This window comes from Rhinopithecus bieti, unplaced genomic scaffold (genome assembly GCF_001698545.2).
Source record: "Rhinopithecus bieti isolate Rb0 unplaced genomic scaffold, ASM169854v2 scaffold_19969, whole genome shotgun sequence".
NCBI classification, from domain to species: Eukaryota; Metazoa; Chordata; class Mammalia; order Primates; family Cercopithecidae; genus Rhinopithecus; species Rhinopithecus bieti.
The window spans coordinates 354990-373216 of NW_016810434.1; the positions used below are offsets into that span (position 1 = coordinate 354990).

The 18227-nt window shown below is 38.3% G+C and overlaps 1 protein-coding gene across 7 annotated transcripts in view; it reads right to left on the reverse strand.

The window, feature by feature from the left end:
• CUNH2orf76 (chromosome unknown C2orf76 homolog) overlaps positions 1-18227 on the reverse strand; it is a 100401-nt gene that overhangs the window by 45771 nt on the left and 36403 nt on the right. For all 7 annotated transcript variants that reach the window (XR_001889164.1, XR_001889162.1, XM_017891944.1 and 4 more), the window contains exons 4-6: positions 12153-12203; positions 8441-8478; positions 2904-2985 (exon numbers count right to left, since the gene is read on the reverse strand). Coding sequence is in view for 5 of the 7 variants with exons in the window: in XM_017891944.1 (XP_017747433.1) it covers positions 2904-2985; positions 8441-8478; positions 12153-12203 (171 nt within the window). In the remaining 2 variants the exon portion in view is untranslated. The remainder of the gene's footprint in view (positions 1-2903; positions 2986-8440; positions 8479-12152; positions 12204-18227) is intronic.

An 18227-nucleotide genomic window follows, 5' to 3' on the forward strand; every position in this document is an offset into this window, starting at 1 on the left:
TCAAGCTCTACATCAGTGCTTCACATACAAGGGAAGGTCAGGGCTAACCCCACCACCCCCTTGAAGACCTATCACAATGTCACGGCTTGTCCCTGTTGGCCTAGAAACAAGTATCGCTGAAATTCAAACTTGGGAAAGTCTTATTGGTCAAACTGACCCACAGAAAATTCGAGGTCACATTCATTCCTGACAGTGGTATAAGACTATCCATTTTCCTACACCTTGAACTCCCTTGGACAATGCCACTTTTGTCATGTCTGCTAATCTTATAACAATTGCTGCTGTCCAAGGTCACCTAGACAGTAAAAGACAGAATCAGGATTTGGACCCAAGCACTCTGGCTCTAGACTCTAATTTTTATTTTTATAGACATGAAGTCTCACTATGTTGTGTAGGCTAATCTAGAGCTCCTGGCCTCAAGCGATCCACTAGCCTGGCATCCCAAACTGCTAGGATTACAGGCATGAGCCATGGCACCCAGCCCCAGACTAGAGTCTTAACACTAGACTCTACTACATAAAACAGTATCTATGTACTCATTTCTACTAAGTCCTCATTCTCTCCTAATGAGGAGGAGCTATTTTTTATATGTGAGTTATTTCTTCTATCAGTAGAATTTCTCTTTTTCACAGTAATTACAAGTGTTCTTTATAAAGTCAGGCTAATAACTTCTTTCACTTTTTCTTTTTCTTTTTTTTTTTTTCTTTTGAGACAGAGTCTCACTCTGTTGCCCAGGCTGGAGTGCTGTGCTAGAGTGCAGTGGTGTAATCTCAGCTCACTGCACCCTCTACCTTCCAGGTGCAAGCCATTCTCCCGCCTCAGCCTCCCAAGTAGCTGTGATTACAGGTGTGTGCCACCATGCCTGACTAATTTTTGTATTTTTAGTGAAGATGGGGTTTCACCATGTGGGCCAAGCTGGTCTCGAATTCCTGACCTCAAGTGATCCTCCCGCATTAGCCTCCCAAAATGCTGGGATTACAGGCATGAGTCACCACGCCCGACCCCAGGCTAATAACCTTTTTATCTGTTGTATATGCTGCAAATATGTTTCAAAGTTTCTCCTTTAACTTTGTTTACAGTTTTTAGTTTTTTTGTAGTCAAATCTATCACTTATCCCCCTTTATGGCTTCTGTCTTTGAGCTCATGCTTGGAAAGCTCTTCTCCTTCCCAAGATTATGAAATTATTGAACTACACTTTCTTTTTAAAAAATTCTTTTACATTATAATATTTAACCCATCTAGAATTTATTTTGTAATAAAAACAGAGACGAGATAAGAGTTTGAATTTTATTTTCCTGAATGCTTTGGCAATGGGCTTGAGGATAATTTTCTGGCTAAATCATTATTTCCTCACTTCTTTGAAATGTCAACTTTATCATCCTGTGAAATATTACCTTTTTTTAGTTTTTGGATTCTCCAGTGTTTTCCATGGAGCTGTCTGTCAATACCCCCATCAATATCAGTCTGTAATATTCACTATGCTTTATGCTTTAACAACAAACAGGGCTACCTTCTAGGTGCTACATGCCCCAATCACAAAGGTGCCACCTGCTACAATAATATAATAGCATTTAAAGAAACAAATGCCAAATTTAAAATCCTTCTTCAAAATAACAACCTTACATATTCATAACATGGAAAGACAAGAATATTCTAGCAAATATTATAGATGGCAACACAGAAATGAAGTCTAAGATTTCACAACATGCTATTTAAGATCCTGTTGAACTCAGATCTATGTCAGGAATTCATGCTAGTCACATGAACCAATCAGAAGTAAATTCCTAATACACGTGATTCAAGTTAACTCAAAATAATACTCATCAAAAAAAAAAAAAAAAAAAAAATCCAGGCTCCCAATGTGCACCTTACTAACCGTGTTCCTTAACAAGTGCACATAAATAATTATGAACAGGCTGAGGCAGGCGGATCGCCTGAGGTTAGAAATTCGAGACCAGTCTGACCAATATAGTGAAACCGTGTCTCTACTAAAAAAACACAAAAATTAGCCAAGCGTGGTGGTGCGCACCTGTGTTCCCAGCTACTTAGGAAGCTGAGGCAGGAGAATCGCTTGAACCCAGGAAATAGAGGTTGCAGTGAGCCGAGATCGCACCACTGCACTCCAGCCTGGGCGACAGAGTGAGCCTCTGTCTCAAAAAATAAATTAATTAATAAATAATTAAGAAGCAGCATGGCTTGTGACACTGCATCGGTTACCAACCACAGAGGTGTATCAGGGCACACTGCCTTTAACCACTCAGACCTCCCTGACAATCTCCACTTCCCCTCCTGCCAGATCAGCTTTAGGTGTACATATACGTAGAATAACAGTGACATCTAATGGTCACAAAATATGTCACATAACATTTATTTAGAATAAAACCACATGCATATTCTAGGCTGGAAGGCCCAATCAGGTACTTTTCAGCTGCACACACCAGGCTCCTATTTTAAATTCCATGCTTCGGTGGGCCCTGAGTGATTCGGAAGACCATCAGAAACCACACTGCATGTGATACCAACAACAACGCATTGCGTTACTCCTCATTAGTTCTTACTACGTCCATTTCTCTCCAACCATCAGCTCAAGTGACAATGATAAGAGTAAGGAGACATGGTACTAACAACTCGTCCCTTAAACGGCCCCTCAGAATTCTGAGCCTACCTTCTGAAAAGAGCCATTTGCATTCTGCATATTTGGAGAGCAGACACCTACTGCCCTCAGTCAAGAGATCGGAATGCACATCATTCTCATCCTCCTCCTCTCAGCAGTTACCAGGCAGTGTCAGGGGGGCCAACTGCAGCATTTACTTTCCAGTGAGTTATCCAAATACCATCAGCCAGGCCTCAGCATAGGCCAGGAGAGGGTTTCCCCTCCAGCAACACAAGGCCCCCTTCCTCACCGATTCCAGCTGCTTTCAGAGTGCTGTCTTCTTTCAGCAGGAGTCTGTCGTCGTCTTCCAAACTCAACACAAGTTCATTTGTCTAAAAAAAAAAAAAGAAAAAGAAAATCTGTATTTTATCAGTACTTACATGGGTGTGTTTGGTGAGACTTCTCAAAGACACAGAGTTGTAACTTTGAGCACAGCAATAATCTAAGTAGATTCCATTCCCCTGGCCGTAATGAGGGCAGTGAACAGAGGCATAGTGAGGTCCTGCCAAGCGCACGCACCACGTAAAGCACTGGGGAGAGTCCTGTGGCATGGCAATGAAGTCAGATCAGGATGCAAATCCAGACTCCACCAGCACTCAGCTGTGTGTTCTCAACAAGCTACACAACCTCTCTAGGACTCGATTTCCTCATCGGTAGAAAAGCGGAGGAGAGGGATCCTTCCCCATCACCTGGATGGAGCATATAAATCCGCAGCAGTGCCGGCCACAGGGTGAGCACTCTCTTTTAGCTGTCACTGTTCTGTTGCTGCATCATCATCATCTTCTCCTGCCATCCTAACCTGGTCAGCGACAGAGTGGAGCTTCCAGCTCTGGCCAGTCTGACTTCTGAGAGAAGCAAGTATACTTCCTTCTTTTGTTTTGTTTTTTGAGACAGGATCTCACTCTGTCACCTAGGCTGGAATGCAGTGGCATGATTATGGCTCACTACAGCCTCAGTCTCCAAGGCTCAAGCAATCCTCCCTTCTCCAGCCTCCTGAGTAGCTGGGACTGCATACATGTGCCACCAAGCCTAATTTTTTTTTTTTTATTTTTAGTAGAGATGGGGTCTCACTATATTGCCCAGGCTCATCTCGAACTCCTGAAGTCAAGTGATCCTCCCACCTTAGCCTCCCAAAATTCTGGAATTACAGGCATGCGCCACCACACCTGGCCACAAGTATATTTCAAATGGCCATAAGTCCACATATCTAAAAACCTTGCCCAAGCTAAAAAACATTTGGTTCCATGTCACATTAATTGGAATATTTCTCTATGTGATTTGGGGTGGGGGTAGACAAGAGTGCTCTCCAGTGATATTTACAAATCCAGCAAGACTCCATTAAAACAAGTGAAAAATTTAAAGTTGCTATCTGCCCCTAAATAGCACAAAGAGATGACCACTAGTGTCACACAGCACCACTTGTCAGCCAGAACACACCTGTTTAGCAACATACTCTATTTCTAGAACACAGCTGAGACAGAGAGTCAACAGAAAGGCCTCTCAGCAGCCAAATCCGAAGCCCAAGCCACGCAGGGTTCATGGACCTCATTCACTGCAGAGCACAGGGGCTTAAACTCCAGAGCACACACATTAAAAGAAAAAATACTTTACTCAAAAAATCATTTTAGAATAGGTAATACAGTCTGTAATCCCAGCACTTTGGGAAACCAAGGCAAGAGGACTGTTTGAGCCCAGGAGTTTGAGACCAGCCTGAGTAGGATGGCAAGACCCCATCTCTACAAAAAAAAAAAAGTTTTATTTAATTAGCTGGGTGTGGTGGCACACATCTATAGTCCCGAATACTCAGGAGGCTGAAGCAGGAAGATATCTTGATCCTGGGAAGTAGAGGTTGCAGTGAGCTGTGTTCATGCCACCACACTCCAGCCTGAGCAACAGAGTAAGACTCTGTCTCAAAAAAAAAAAAAAAAAAAAAAAAAAAAAAATTATTCTTTTTTTATTCTTTGTATAATAACTCATTATACAAAGTTCTCCAAGCACATATGAATAGAAAGTGAAAAGTCAGTCTCCTCCCAATCCCCATCCACCAGCTATCTAGTTCTCCAGAGAGGACTGGGACCACTGAGAGGCCCTATTTCCCATACTCTCCCAACACAGCGTGTTAGCAAAGCCTTCTCTTCCTTGTCAATCTGACAGGTGTGGATTAAGTATAATTTGTATTTTATTATGCTTCAAGTTCTGAATATTTTCTATTTTTTGATGGAGTTGTAGGCTAATCTATCCAATAGAGTTGTAGAGTCTAGAGTATCTTCATATGCTAAGGAAATTCAGCTTTTTCTGTAAGTTAGAAAAATTTCCCCCACTTTTCATTTGTTCCTTGCTTTTTCTCAGTGGTTTTTTTTTTTTTTTTTTACATAGAAGGTGTTAAATGAATTTTCTTGGAATAAATAAGTTAGTGAATGAAGTAAAATGTATCAGTCTCATATTGTTTCTCAGTTTTCTGTCATATTTAGAAAGACCTTCTTCACGCCAAGATTTTTAAAATTCCATGTTCTCTTCAAATATTTTCATGAATTTCATTTTTTGAATTTTTCATCATGGAGAATTTCAAATATACAATAGTTACAGAATAGTGTAATAAACCCCCTGCCCTGTATCCAGGACCCAACTTGAACAAATTATCAAGTCATGTTCCATCTGTTTTATCTCTATCCCCACCTATGGGTTTAATTTTTTAATCCAAGGGGTATTTATTTTGGCATAAAGAAAAATACACGGATCCAACTTAGCTGTTTTTTAGATGTTTACGCAGTTATTCAAGTACTATTTATTGAATCTGCCACCTTTTCTTTACAAACTTGAAATGCCATATTTATCATACATTCAATTTCCACATTGGGGTCTATTTTTGAACTTTTAATTCTGTGCCCTTAAACTACCAGTTCCTGTGATAGTGCCATACTGTTCTAATTACTATAGTTTTATAACATGTCTTATATGTTAGAGCTAATTACTCTCATTTCTCTTTTTCAGAATTATCTTGATTATTCATATTTTTTACATACTAATTTTCAAATCAGCTTATTTAGTTTACATATAAACACAAGTATTGTGTTTTATTGGGGCAGCATTAAATATGTAAATTAAGAGAGAATTGATTTTGTGCTGTTGTATGTTCCTCTCCAAAATATCCTAAGCATTTCTGTTTAAGTCTTGTTTTGGAACTCTCAGAGCAGGTTTGGTTTTGTTGTTAAGTTGAAGTACAATTTCACACAATAAAATGCACAGATCTTGAGAGGAGTTCACTTTAATGGGTCTGAAAAATTAATCCCAGAGCTTAGATTCATATTTTCAAGTGTGTGTGTGGTGAGGGGTGAGGAAGGACAGCAGCATTTTAAGTTTTCTTTTTAAAGACCTTGCACATTTCTTATAAAGTTTATTCCAGGATATGACTTCCACACATAAAATGGAAATTAAAATTATTGCAATCTCTTTAATAGAAATTATTCTGACTTTATAAACAGACCACTGATTACATCCATAATACACACATACACACACACACACACACACACACACACACACTCACACACACATGAGGCTCTGGTGGGAAGGTATCCAGTCAGTCTTTTTATTGTTGGAATGGGAAGAAATTTCTGAGGATATGTAGTAACTGCAATTAGGAAAGTCTCTAAGTCCAGAAAACTAGGGAAATGGGAAAAATGCCTTTTATGAATGAGTTCATTAAGACAACAGAGTTATTTAGAAGTCTCTTCTTTTGGCTGATGCAGGAAATTAAAATTATAGCTGAGTTGGAACACCGACAGGCCAGGCCAGCGGCGCCACAGGCCCGCAGATGGGGAATAGAAATGAAAGGGTAACAATAACTTGGAAATGAGAAAAATGGCTGTGAGCGGGAAAAGGCGCAAAGGAGGACACGTGGACGAAGTGTCTTTGAAGTTTTAAAACTGTCTCTGTGAAAAGATACTGAACTCCTCCCTTAGAAAAGTTGAAGTAGAAGCTTGCAGAACCATCCCAAAGACATCTTAACTAGCATCGTTATGATTTGGAGGAACGCTCACAAAGCTAGATTCCAGAGGCACTCTAAGTGACTTAATTGTTTTGGAAATCCTCCCTTCCACAAATACACTGTTCAACTGGAAAGACAAGCCCGAATTTTACAACTAAAACCTGCCAGTGTGAAACATGTCTTAAATATAAGTAACAATTCTAAGATTGTTTTGTCTTCCAATGACAGGGTAATTTCCAGATTTCTAAAACGTTATAAGACTGATAATTTGAACACGACGAACTATGTCTTCACTAAGATAAAGGAATAATTTACTACTTACTCCTTTTTGGAAACATGAGCATAGGAAAAGCCAAACGATGTAAAACATGCAGCAATGAATGGAGAATGGGGACTCACTTTGCTTTACAACCTTTTCAAAGAGCATATTAACTTTATTTTGTATTTATATTTGTATTTTAAATATATTGTATATAATATATAAAAATATAAAATAGGACATTTCCTATTCTCTACATTTTAGGAATGAGGTTGAAAACATTCCTGTCCCCAAGGAGAGAAACTGGATAAAGTCCAAATACGGTGGCCATACATTCTAGTACCAACCAAAAGGGCAGATTCCATACCACAGCCCCAGACACATGTGAGCATCACATTTTGAGGCATTTCACAACGGACATCGTCAAACTGGCATCTACAATCCTTGGTATAAAAAATAAAGTTACTAGAAGGAACCAACCCTACTAAACCCTTAACTTTTGCTCAGTGAAACTGATTTTGGACGTCTGACTCCAGAATTGTAGGAGAATAAATGTGTGTTGTTTTAAGCCACAAAAAAATTTTTAAATAAATTTTAAAACAGTTACTAATCAACGGTCAACAGACTTACCTCATGCCATTTTCTTGTGATCTGTGATACCCATTTATCTGAAAGGTGATTGAGTGTATGAAGTACAATTACGACAACAGAAGACAATGAAATAAAATGAATTCGTAAGTACTTCATTCAAAAATTGTTACGGAAGAACTGCTATGAGCCAGGCATTGTGCTAGGTATTGGGATGTGACAAATAATATCTAGTTCTTGAGTAGTTTATATAATACAGTAAGATTACTGCTTTAAAGAGGACTCTATAGAAGGCCACCGAGATTAAAGGAAAAAAGATCACTCTGCTCTGTCTGTATGATAAATCTTTGATTGTGGCTTCATAAAAATGTTACTTCAAGAAAGTAAACAGAAATATAAACACACAACAAACCCATACATAAACAGCTCTCTTTGGGAAAGGCAAGACAACTTCAGTATTGCAGGCCATGGCCTTGGTGGAGCTAAAAGGTGTGCTCCCAGAGCCACAGTTCTGTGCCTTCTCTTATACCCAGCACGAATCAAATCAGAACAAGTGAATTATTTGTGTCTGCTTCTGGCCCTTTTGTTCTGGTACAGAATTAAGAAGATAAAAGACACTGGACTGCCAGATAATAAGCAGTTTCTTTTATCTGTAAACTGAATTTACTTTTCCAAGTTTTACGCTTATTTTATGCTAAATATGTGCCTGATAAACAAAATATGGTATACTTTTTTTTAAATTAACACTTTTTTAAAAGGACCTACTACTAACAGGGAAACAGCTTATTTTCTTCAATGAAAAAACTAAGGCAGTAGAAAGGGTACCTATAAAATAAAAAGCGCTATTATAATGGGAAATATTTTAGATGTACAGCTATTCATTCACTTATTCACAAATTTAACCAACATTGATTACTTGCTATGTGCCAGATACTGTACCTGTGGAACATACCTTAGATTTATGTGCTTGATGAATAATCTTTAGTGTATCTGAAAGAAAAAAGCAAGTTATCTTTTTACACAGTTTATTCTAAACTTCTTTTCAAATTATTAAAATGATTGGAGGGTGGCTATGAAATTGAGAAATGTAAGTCCTTGTTTTATAACCAGATTCCCTTAGAAATATACTATATAGTAAAAGAAAAACTACTTTTGTAGATCACTAAAACTGAAGTAAAAGATCTTTATCTTTTAAAGCCTTGGTCTTTAGACACACAGCAGTGTGTCAGAACTTTATGTCAACTCAGCACATTTTCTCTTCGAATGGAAGACAAGCAAATCACATTACTGTATCTTGTTTTTTGGAGTCACTGCAGACCAGGATTAGCAAATAATGTAAAAAAAAAAAAAAGTCTTAAAATAGACATTAGTAAATGCAGTTCAAAAAAATCTACTCAGACGAGATACAATGACAAGAGAGCAAATGATGATACGGGTGTTGCCACTCTCAGAATTCAAACACTGTGTCTAGGACCACAGGTAATCAGAACAAGGCTGCTAATGCCCCAAGAATATCAATATCTGCCTCTTGGTTTGCAAATACTGCACACGATCACACCATGTAATCTGCTCTATTCAAACCCAACTTCACTCCTTAATTTGTTTATCTTGAAGTCAGGCTACATTGTGCATTTCCAATAGATAACTTCTCCACACTTGGGTAAAATTGTAACTCAGCAACAATCAGCCCTTAACTACATAATCTACACGGCCATTCAACAGGTTGAAATTCAGAAAGTTTCCAAGTCTTCACTCATTTTTATTTAACCATTTAATGAATGCATTATGAGTACAATGTATTACTGAATACACTCCTAACCTTACACTAAAACTCATTTCTATCAATCACGTTGTAACAAGGAATTCCAACAGTGACAGAAAATGAAAGGATCTATTTTTAAAACAGATCTTATTTAACTATGTTCTCATAATACAGAATAAGGTGGCTATCGAGATAAGAACTAGCACTCTGAATTTGCCCGTTATTTTAAATAGTCAACTTTCAGTTATCTATTGCAATTTTTTTTTTTTTTTTTTTTTTTTTTTTTTTTTGAGACAGAGTCTTGCTCTGTCACCCTGGCTAGAGTACAGCAGCACTATCTTGGCTCACTACAAGCTCCACCTCCCAAGTTCAAGCAACTCTCCGGCCTCAGCCTCCCGAGTAGCTGGGATTACAGGCACCCGCCACCATGCCCAGCTAATTTTGTATTTTTAGTAAAGACAGGGTTTCACCATGTTGGCCAGGTCTCGAACTCCCGACCTCAGGTGATCTGCCCTCCTCGGCTTCCAAAGTGCTGGGATTACAGGCATAAGTCACTGCACCCAGCCTTGTAACTTTTTATACAAAGTCAACATAATCCTCAGACTACAACTCTGTATTCCTAAGAAATAAAAATAAATCTAACCTAAGTAAAATGTGCATATTAGGGATGTAAATAAACTGTAATTGCTAAAAATAAGCTTAAAATGTATGTAAGAAAATAAACAAAGTTGACTTTCAGCTTATCTAGTATTCTGAATTACCTATCATGCTCTTTTTCTTACTGTAGATATGTTTATTATTTGAGACAAGTGAGAGAAGCCAACAGTAATTTTTTAAATAACAGGACCTCAAAGTCTGTTGCAATCAACCTGCAAAACTATAGTCTGACCTTACTAAATATTAATCCTATTCTATATATTTTGCTAATGAGCCTTTAAACTAGATATCCTGCTGCTCTAATAGGTTTGGCAAACACACAACTAAATGGCTACATATTTTAGCAGAAAAGAAATGTTTTGAAGAGAGGTTTTGCCAGATTTTTCTCTCCAACAGAAAGGGGTGTGACCTGAGGAGTGGGTAAGAAAGGAGAAATGACAAACCAGCAAAGAGATGTATTACTGTCCCTTTCTGTGTTGAATAAGTTACTTCCCTTGTTCTTGCTTCTTTCAAATCATCCTCATAATGATCACAAACAACACCTGTGGGCATTGTTGTCTTAATACAAATTCCTTGAGGAAAGCAACCTCATAAAAATATCATCTTTTATTTGTGGAGCATCACACTCAGTTTTACGAAACAGAGAGGGATGAGCAGCTCACACTGTACAACAATTACATTTTCGTGTGCCCTCATGCGTCATGTCTAGGCGATAGGGATTTAAGATAAGCAGCATGCGTGGTAAATCAATAATAGATGTGGATGCCAATTAAATGGGAGGAGGGCTCTGAGAAATCTCAGGCTCTTGGTGGCAGAGAGAACCAGCCCTTTGCCAAAGGGCAGGGAGACAGTAACAGGCAAAACTGAAATTTGACTCCACACTCTTTCTACTCCCTAACACCCAACAAAGTGCTCTGTCCCACAGACTGTGAGGTGGCAATCTTGGATAACAATGACAGGTGAAAATAACACTGCAGGCTTCCTTGTTCAACAGAAAGCAGAAGATTGTTAAAGAGCCAAGTTCAGACAAAGCCACTTGAAGTCTATCAAAACTCGAGTGGTTCTATAATTTCTTCACAGATAAATGTATTCATTTTTTCTGCCAATTCATCTGAACAGTATAGAAATACTAGGACAGAAGGATGTTAATACGATAGAATAGCCTAAAGGGTACATTATCTACCACAATAATGCTTAGCAACTTGGATATTCTAACGCTTTCATTATCTAAAATTTCTTTCAAAAGAACTTCCATGGAACACAGCTTTGCACATAGACATATAGACACACACACACACACACACACACACCATGAAAAAGGAAACCATATGTAACTATTCTAATTTAAAATGGCATCTGTAAGTTGATTCAAGTTTAAGGCTATATTTCAAGACATTGTATTTTGAAAGCCTTGAAAGCCACAATTGAGAAGTTTCATATTTACCTTAATCATCCTTTTTATTCCTTTCTCTTATTCAATATTGAGTATGTAAATTCTTTAAGCCCAATAAATCAAAGTACTTTCCACTCAGTGCCTTCAACTTCTGCTTCACTACCCCTTATAACCTCACAATTAGTTTCTGGATATTAAAATGCATATACACGGTGAAGACTGTGATTTCAAAGGATTTTAGGTCATAAGTTGTTCTATCAAATGAGAACAGAATGAAAAGCCACGCCAAAAAAATAATCTAAGGTAATAAAAAATTTATACTTTAAAATGTCTGCACCAATTAACAGAAATATGTATTAGGTGCATCATACCTCTCAAATGAAGTCTCAGATTCAAAGTTTGGTGAGTGTCCCTCTGCTGAAGGTTAATAACTGTGCCATGTTTATAACAAATAATGAATGACATCTAGCTTCTTACCTTATTACTCCATTTTTAAATCATCAATTGTAACATATAAAACTACTATATAACATGCTCAAATTATTGGCATTTAAAATGTTAAATCCCTTCTTTTAATTCTTAGTCTTCATTTTCCTTTTCTAATTAATCTGGCAGAGAAACTCATTTTAAACATAGTTTTGCCAAACATGCTATTCTTTGCAAATATGTCACTTCGTTACTATTACAATTCATTTGAGCAACATACTAGCATTCCTACATTTCTAAATAAACTTCCGAATTGGTTTTTATTTACAGATAGTCAATTCATTTTTGAAAACAAAATGTAAGTTTGTGACAAACTAATGCAAAATTGTATTAATATATAGTTTAAAAGAATAAAAAAATGGTTACCATATTTATAATTTCTGAATGGTGGTGGCAGGCTGGTCCTTAAAGGGACATCTACAAGAGAAAGATTATTTTTATTACACAATAAGCAAATAGACACTCATGGAATATGTACAGTCTTTTGGTTCTACTCTTCTCTATCTACAGACTAAGTTACTTTGAAAAAACTGATAGAACACAGAACGAATACATCACCGAAATCCAAGGGCCATCTATATTAGTTCATTTACGGCTATAAAGAAATACCCAAGACTATGTAATCTATTTAAAAAAATGTTTAATGGACTGGGGAGGCCTCACAATCATGGCAGAAGGTGAAAGAGGAGCAAAGGCATGTCTAACATGGCCAGGCAAGAGGGTCTGTGCATGGGAGCTGCCCTTTATAAAACCATCAATGTCATGTCACTTATTCACTATCATAAGAACAGCATGGGAAAAACCCACCCCCATGATTCAATTACCTCCCACCAGGTCCCTCCCCTGACAGGTGGGGATTATGGGAGCTACAATGCAAGACAAGACTTGGGTAGGGATACGGACAAAGCATATCACCAACTAAAATATTAGAGCTATTGACAAGATGTTGAGCTGTTACTATTTGAACCAAGACTTCAGTAACACTATTAAAAAAATTTTTAATTTCATTAAAGACAACAGTATCTATGTATAGTTAAAATATATACTAATACACTTGTGTGAGACACATATATAGCTGATGTTTGTTTAGCATATGAATCTGAGAACCCCTTATGGGTCTCTGACCATTAGTGGAAACCAATGACCTGGAACAATCTTACTACTCTTACCAAAATTCATATAACCAACAAAATAACTCCTCTAACTCTGCAAAGACAACAAAACAAAACACAGTAAATATTCTTTTAAAAACATATTCCAAATGCCAGTACTAATTTTAATTAATAAGATCTGCTGGTACAACACCTAACAGAGAAGTGTGTGTGTGTGTGTGTGTGTATAAAAATTATATATGCATATACTCCTTGACCTAGTCATTCCACTTCAGAATGAATGAGTGAATGAATGAGTTTATTAATTGATTGAGACAGGGTCTCATTTTGTTGCCCAGACTGGAGTGAAGTGGTGCAAACATGGCTCACTGCAGCCTTGACCTCCCAGATTCAAGTGATCCCCCTGAGTCAACCCCCCAGGTAGCTGGGATGACAGGTGCACGCCATCATGCCCAGCTATTTTTTGTATTTTTTGTAGAGACGGGGTTTTGTCATGTTGTCCAGGCTGGTCTCAAACTCCTGAACCTAAACAATCTGCCTGCCTTGGCCTCCCAAAGTGCTGGGATTACAGGCGTGAGCTACTGTGCCCTGCCAGAAATTTATTATCATAGAACTATACTATGCACATGTGTGTGTGTGTAAAATGACATTCATAGAAGGGTATTAACTGCAGCATTGCTCACAGCAGAAAATGTTAGGAAAAGTCCAAATGTCCTTCAATTAGGTACTTGTTAAGTAAATCGTAATATGCCCAAACAATGAAAAGTACTTTTCAACTGTTAAAAGAAAAAGAAGGAAGCTCTCTACTAACATGATAAGATCTTCAAGTTATGTCAAGGCTAAAGAGATATGACAGAACATTATTTTTAGGATGCTACCTTTTGAGTAAAAAGGGGATAAAATGAGAATTTATGGTTGGATTTGCTTGTACTTGCTGACTGGGGGTAGGGAGGGCAGGGGGGTGGTACACTGGTCAGACAGGGACCAGAAGGGGAAAGGCTTTTCACTATATTCCTTTTACATTTTGATCTTAAAACCACATGAATGTGCTATCTACTAAAGAAAACTAAAAATGAACCAAAAAATCCACGTATCTAAATTAGGAAATGTGAAGGTTCTTTGAGACAGGGTCTTGTCTGTTGCCCAGGCTGGAGTGCAGGGGCGTGATTATGCTCACAGTAGCCTTGACCTTCTGGGCTCAAGCGATCCTCCCACCTCAGCCTCCTAAGTAGCTGGGACCACAGGCGCTCAACACCATGCCCACAGTCCCAGCATTTTTTTTTTAAATAGAGATGGGTTTCACTAGATTGTCCAGGCTGATCTAAAATTCCTGGGCTCAAGCAGTCCTCCCACCTCACCCCCAAAGTGCTGGGATTACAGGCATGAGCACCTGGTCAGGAAATGTGGGGTTTTTAAAAATGCTTTTCCAAGGTCAAATACATATCAAATTAAACTAGAATTTATTCATTTATGTTACAAGCATTTAAAGCACCTAGTACCAGGTATTCCAGGAACAGAGTGAAAGAGGAACTGCCCACTCATGACAGCGTGTGCTCCAGTGGTGAATGCTGTACCAAAAGTACATTTCCAGCCGGTGCTATGGTCCTAGGAGTGTGGTCCTCACCCGGCTACACGTCAGAATCACCCAGCCTGGCACGAGTGGATCCAACTCACAGTACGCTGGTCCCAGGCAGAGATATTTAAACACAAAACAAAACAAAACAAAAAACCCTGAGATGATTCATAGTCAAACAAATTTACCCGGGGGCCAGACAGGCGACAACAGGTGAGTGAAGCAGGTCAAACAAGGAGGGGCAGTGGGATCTGAGAGCACGCGCCCATCAAAAGGGGCTCTGCCAGTCAGTGCTGACTGATCAGTGCTGTAGGAACAGGAGCCTGGAGTGGCCACACTTAAAGATTTAAATGGCAATGCTGTAAGTGTAGGATTTGAGGTGAAATTTCTTGACTTTTAAAACACTATAGGCCAAAAGAAACCTCTCTGGAGGCAGGATTTGCCCTGCCAGACACCAATTTGAAACCTCTGGCTTAGGCTCACAAGAGTATATGCACTTCGTTTTATTCTTCTTCTGTCTCAATCATTTGTGAATTATGGGCCAAAGAAGTATTCATTAGACATCAGAAAGGAGAATTAATTCCATTTAATGTATTGCCATTTATATTTCCTGAATCAGACAATGACACCCCCTGAAGAAAGCTGTGAGGTGAAGAACCGATAGCCCCATGAAGCTATTATCATTTAGAGATGTCTACGACTGAAGAAATCAAATCAGTCTTATGTTCAGTCCAGACTTTTGAGAGCAGAGACAATGACCAGGACACAGCATGCACCTATTCTCTTCCTGCCCTTTAAAGCTTAACTGAAGTGCCGCCTCCTCTGACAGCCTGCCTAAAGTGGGGGTCTTCTCTGATATTTGTTGACCATGTCCGGCCCATAACAAATGAACACAAACTGGCTTCATGAGGGCAGGGACCACGGCCCGTTTTCTTCATTGTGTTGTCAGAACCTAAACTAGTGCCTGGTACACAGCATGTGCTCAAAAACATTCATGAAAGAATACACATAATTTAATGCCTACAACTGCCAGTGGAGAACACTGAGGTCTCAAGAAGTGCCTGGTCAGCCCAAGGTGTCAAGAGCTGAGATCAGAACCCAGCCCTCTCAGCTACCCTCCTGCAGCACTTAGAAGGGTGGGAACTAAAGCGGTTACCTTCTACAGTGGCAGAAAGACAGATTAGACATTAGACACACTCCGGTGAGATAAGAGCTTTAGCAAAAATATACATAAAGATGCCTGCAAAGGAACTAGAATAAAACAAACATGTTCCTTAAGGTAAAGGTCATTTTTAATCTTGCACTATTACAAATAAAGCTGGGAACATTCACATGGAGGAAATTACTTTCATTCCTCACAGGCACATACTGTCATTCCACCTAGAAGTGGAATGGCTGGATCATACGCTAGGTGTATGTTTAGCTTTCTAAGAAATTGCTGGCAGAGTGCAGGGGCTCACACCTGGAATCCCAGCACTCTGAAAGCCCAAGGTAGGAGAATCGCTTAAGCCTAGGAGTTCAAGACCAGCCTGGACAACATAGTAAGACCCTGTCTCTACAAAAATAAAAATTAAAAAAAGACACACCTATAATCTAGCACTTTGGGAGGCCGAGGCGGGTGGGTCACCTGAGGTCAAGAGTTCGAGACCAGCCTGAACAACAAGGTGAAACCCCATCTCTACTAAAAATACAAAAATTAGCCAGGCGTGGTGGCGCATGCCTGTAGTCCCAGATACTCAGGAGGCTGAGGCAGGAGAATCGCTTGAACCCAGGAGGCGGAGGTTGCAGTGAGCCAAGATCGCACCATTGTACTCCAGCCTGGGTGACAGAGCATGACTGCGTCTCAAAAAACAAACAAACAAACAAAAAAGACATGGTGGTGTCTGTAGTCCCAGCTACTCTACTCAGGAGGCTGAAGCAGGAGAATCACTTGAACCCAGGAGTTAAGGCTGCAGTGAGCTATGATTGTACCACTGCACTCCAGCTTAGGGGAGACAAAGCATGACTGTCTCCAAAAGAAAGTAATGATAAATCATGTTCCAAAGTGGTTGTTCCTTTTGATATTCCCACTAGTGGTATATGAGAGTTTCAGTTCTTCCACATCCTAGTCAAAACTTGCTATAGTTACTCCTTTAAATTTCAGTCATTCTTATGGATGTGTTGTGTAATCTCATTGTGATTTTAATTTCCGTTTCACTAAAGACTAATGATGAGTATTAATTAATGTGCTTATCTGTCATACATATGTCTTCTTTAGTGAAGTGTCCGTTCAAATCTTTTGCCCACTTTTAATTGTGTTGTGTGTCTTATTATTGAGTTATAAGAGGTTTTGGCTTTGGTTTTAATTGTTATTATTCTAGATAATAGTTCCTTGTTGGATGTATGTTTTACAAATATTTTCTCCACATCTGTGGTTTGGTTTTTCATTTTTTTTAGCATATTTTGAAAAGGAAAAGTTTTAATTGTGGTAAAGCCCAACTGATTTTTTTCTTTTATAGTTTGTGCTTATTGTGCTGTATTTAAGAAACTTTTACCAAAATCAAAGTCTCTAAGGTTTGTTGCTGTTTTCTTCTAGATGTTTTATAGTTTTACCTTTTACATTTAGTTCTTGGCCAATTTTGAGTTATTTTTGTATGTGGTAGGAGGTAAGCACTGAGGTTCATTTATCTGCATATGGCTACCAAACTGTCCTAATACCTTGTTTAGGAAAATTACACTCTCCTCAAAAATACCTTGAGCAACAATCAATTTAACACATCTGTGTGTCTGTGTCTGGACGCCACTTCCCATTAATGTACATGCTTATGTACACACCAATATCACATATGCAGTACTGATTACTATAGTTTTATAGCAGTAAGTCATGAAATCAGTTAGTGCAATTTCTTCAACTTTTTTCCTTCCTTTTGTGAGTTATGACCATTTGAGGTCTTCTGCCTTTCCTTATACATTTTAGAAGAAGCTTGGTATTATCTGAAAGGAAGAAAAAAAGCCTGCAGAAATTTTGATTGGAACTGGAATCAATACCACAGTTTGAGGACACATGGCATCTTAACAGTTTTAAGCTTTCTGATCCATGAACACAGTCTACCTCTCCATTTACTTAGGGCTCTTTAAATGTCTCTCAGTGATATTTAAAGTTTTTAGAGTAAAAGTCTTACACTTCTACCAAATGTATCCTATGTTTTTCATTTTTTTGATGTTTTATCATTTTTTTCAGTTTCCCACTGTACACTGCTTATAACTATAAATACAATTAATTCTTATATACTGATCTTACATCTTAATATCTTATAACCTTGCTAAGCTCAGTTTGTAAGTTCTGGTAGCATTTGTATAGATTTCATAGGATTTTCTGCATAGATAATCATATTGCCTGTGAATAATGACAGTTTCACATCCTCCTTTCAAACAGGGTTGCCTTCTACTTTGTTTTCTTGCCTTAATGAACTGGCTAGAACTCCAGTACAACGTTGAATAGCAGTGATGATGAACAGATGTCCCTGCTTCCTTATCTTAGAAGGAAAGCACTCAGTCTTTTACCATTAAGTATGATGTTAGGCAACAGTTTTCATAAATACCCTTCATCTGGTGGAGGAAGTTCCTTTTATTCCTAGCTTGAAATAGTTTTTTAGCAGGAATGGATTTTGGATTCTGTTTTCAATTAAAACAATCTTATAGTTTTCTTTTCTTCACTATTAATATGATGAATTACACAGATTCTTTTTTTTTTTTTTTTTTTTTTTTTTTTTTTTT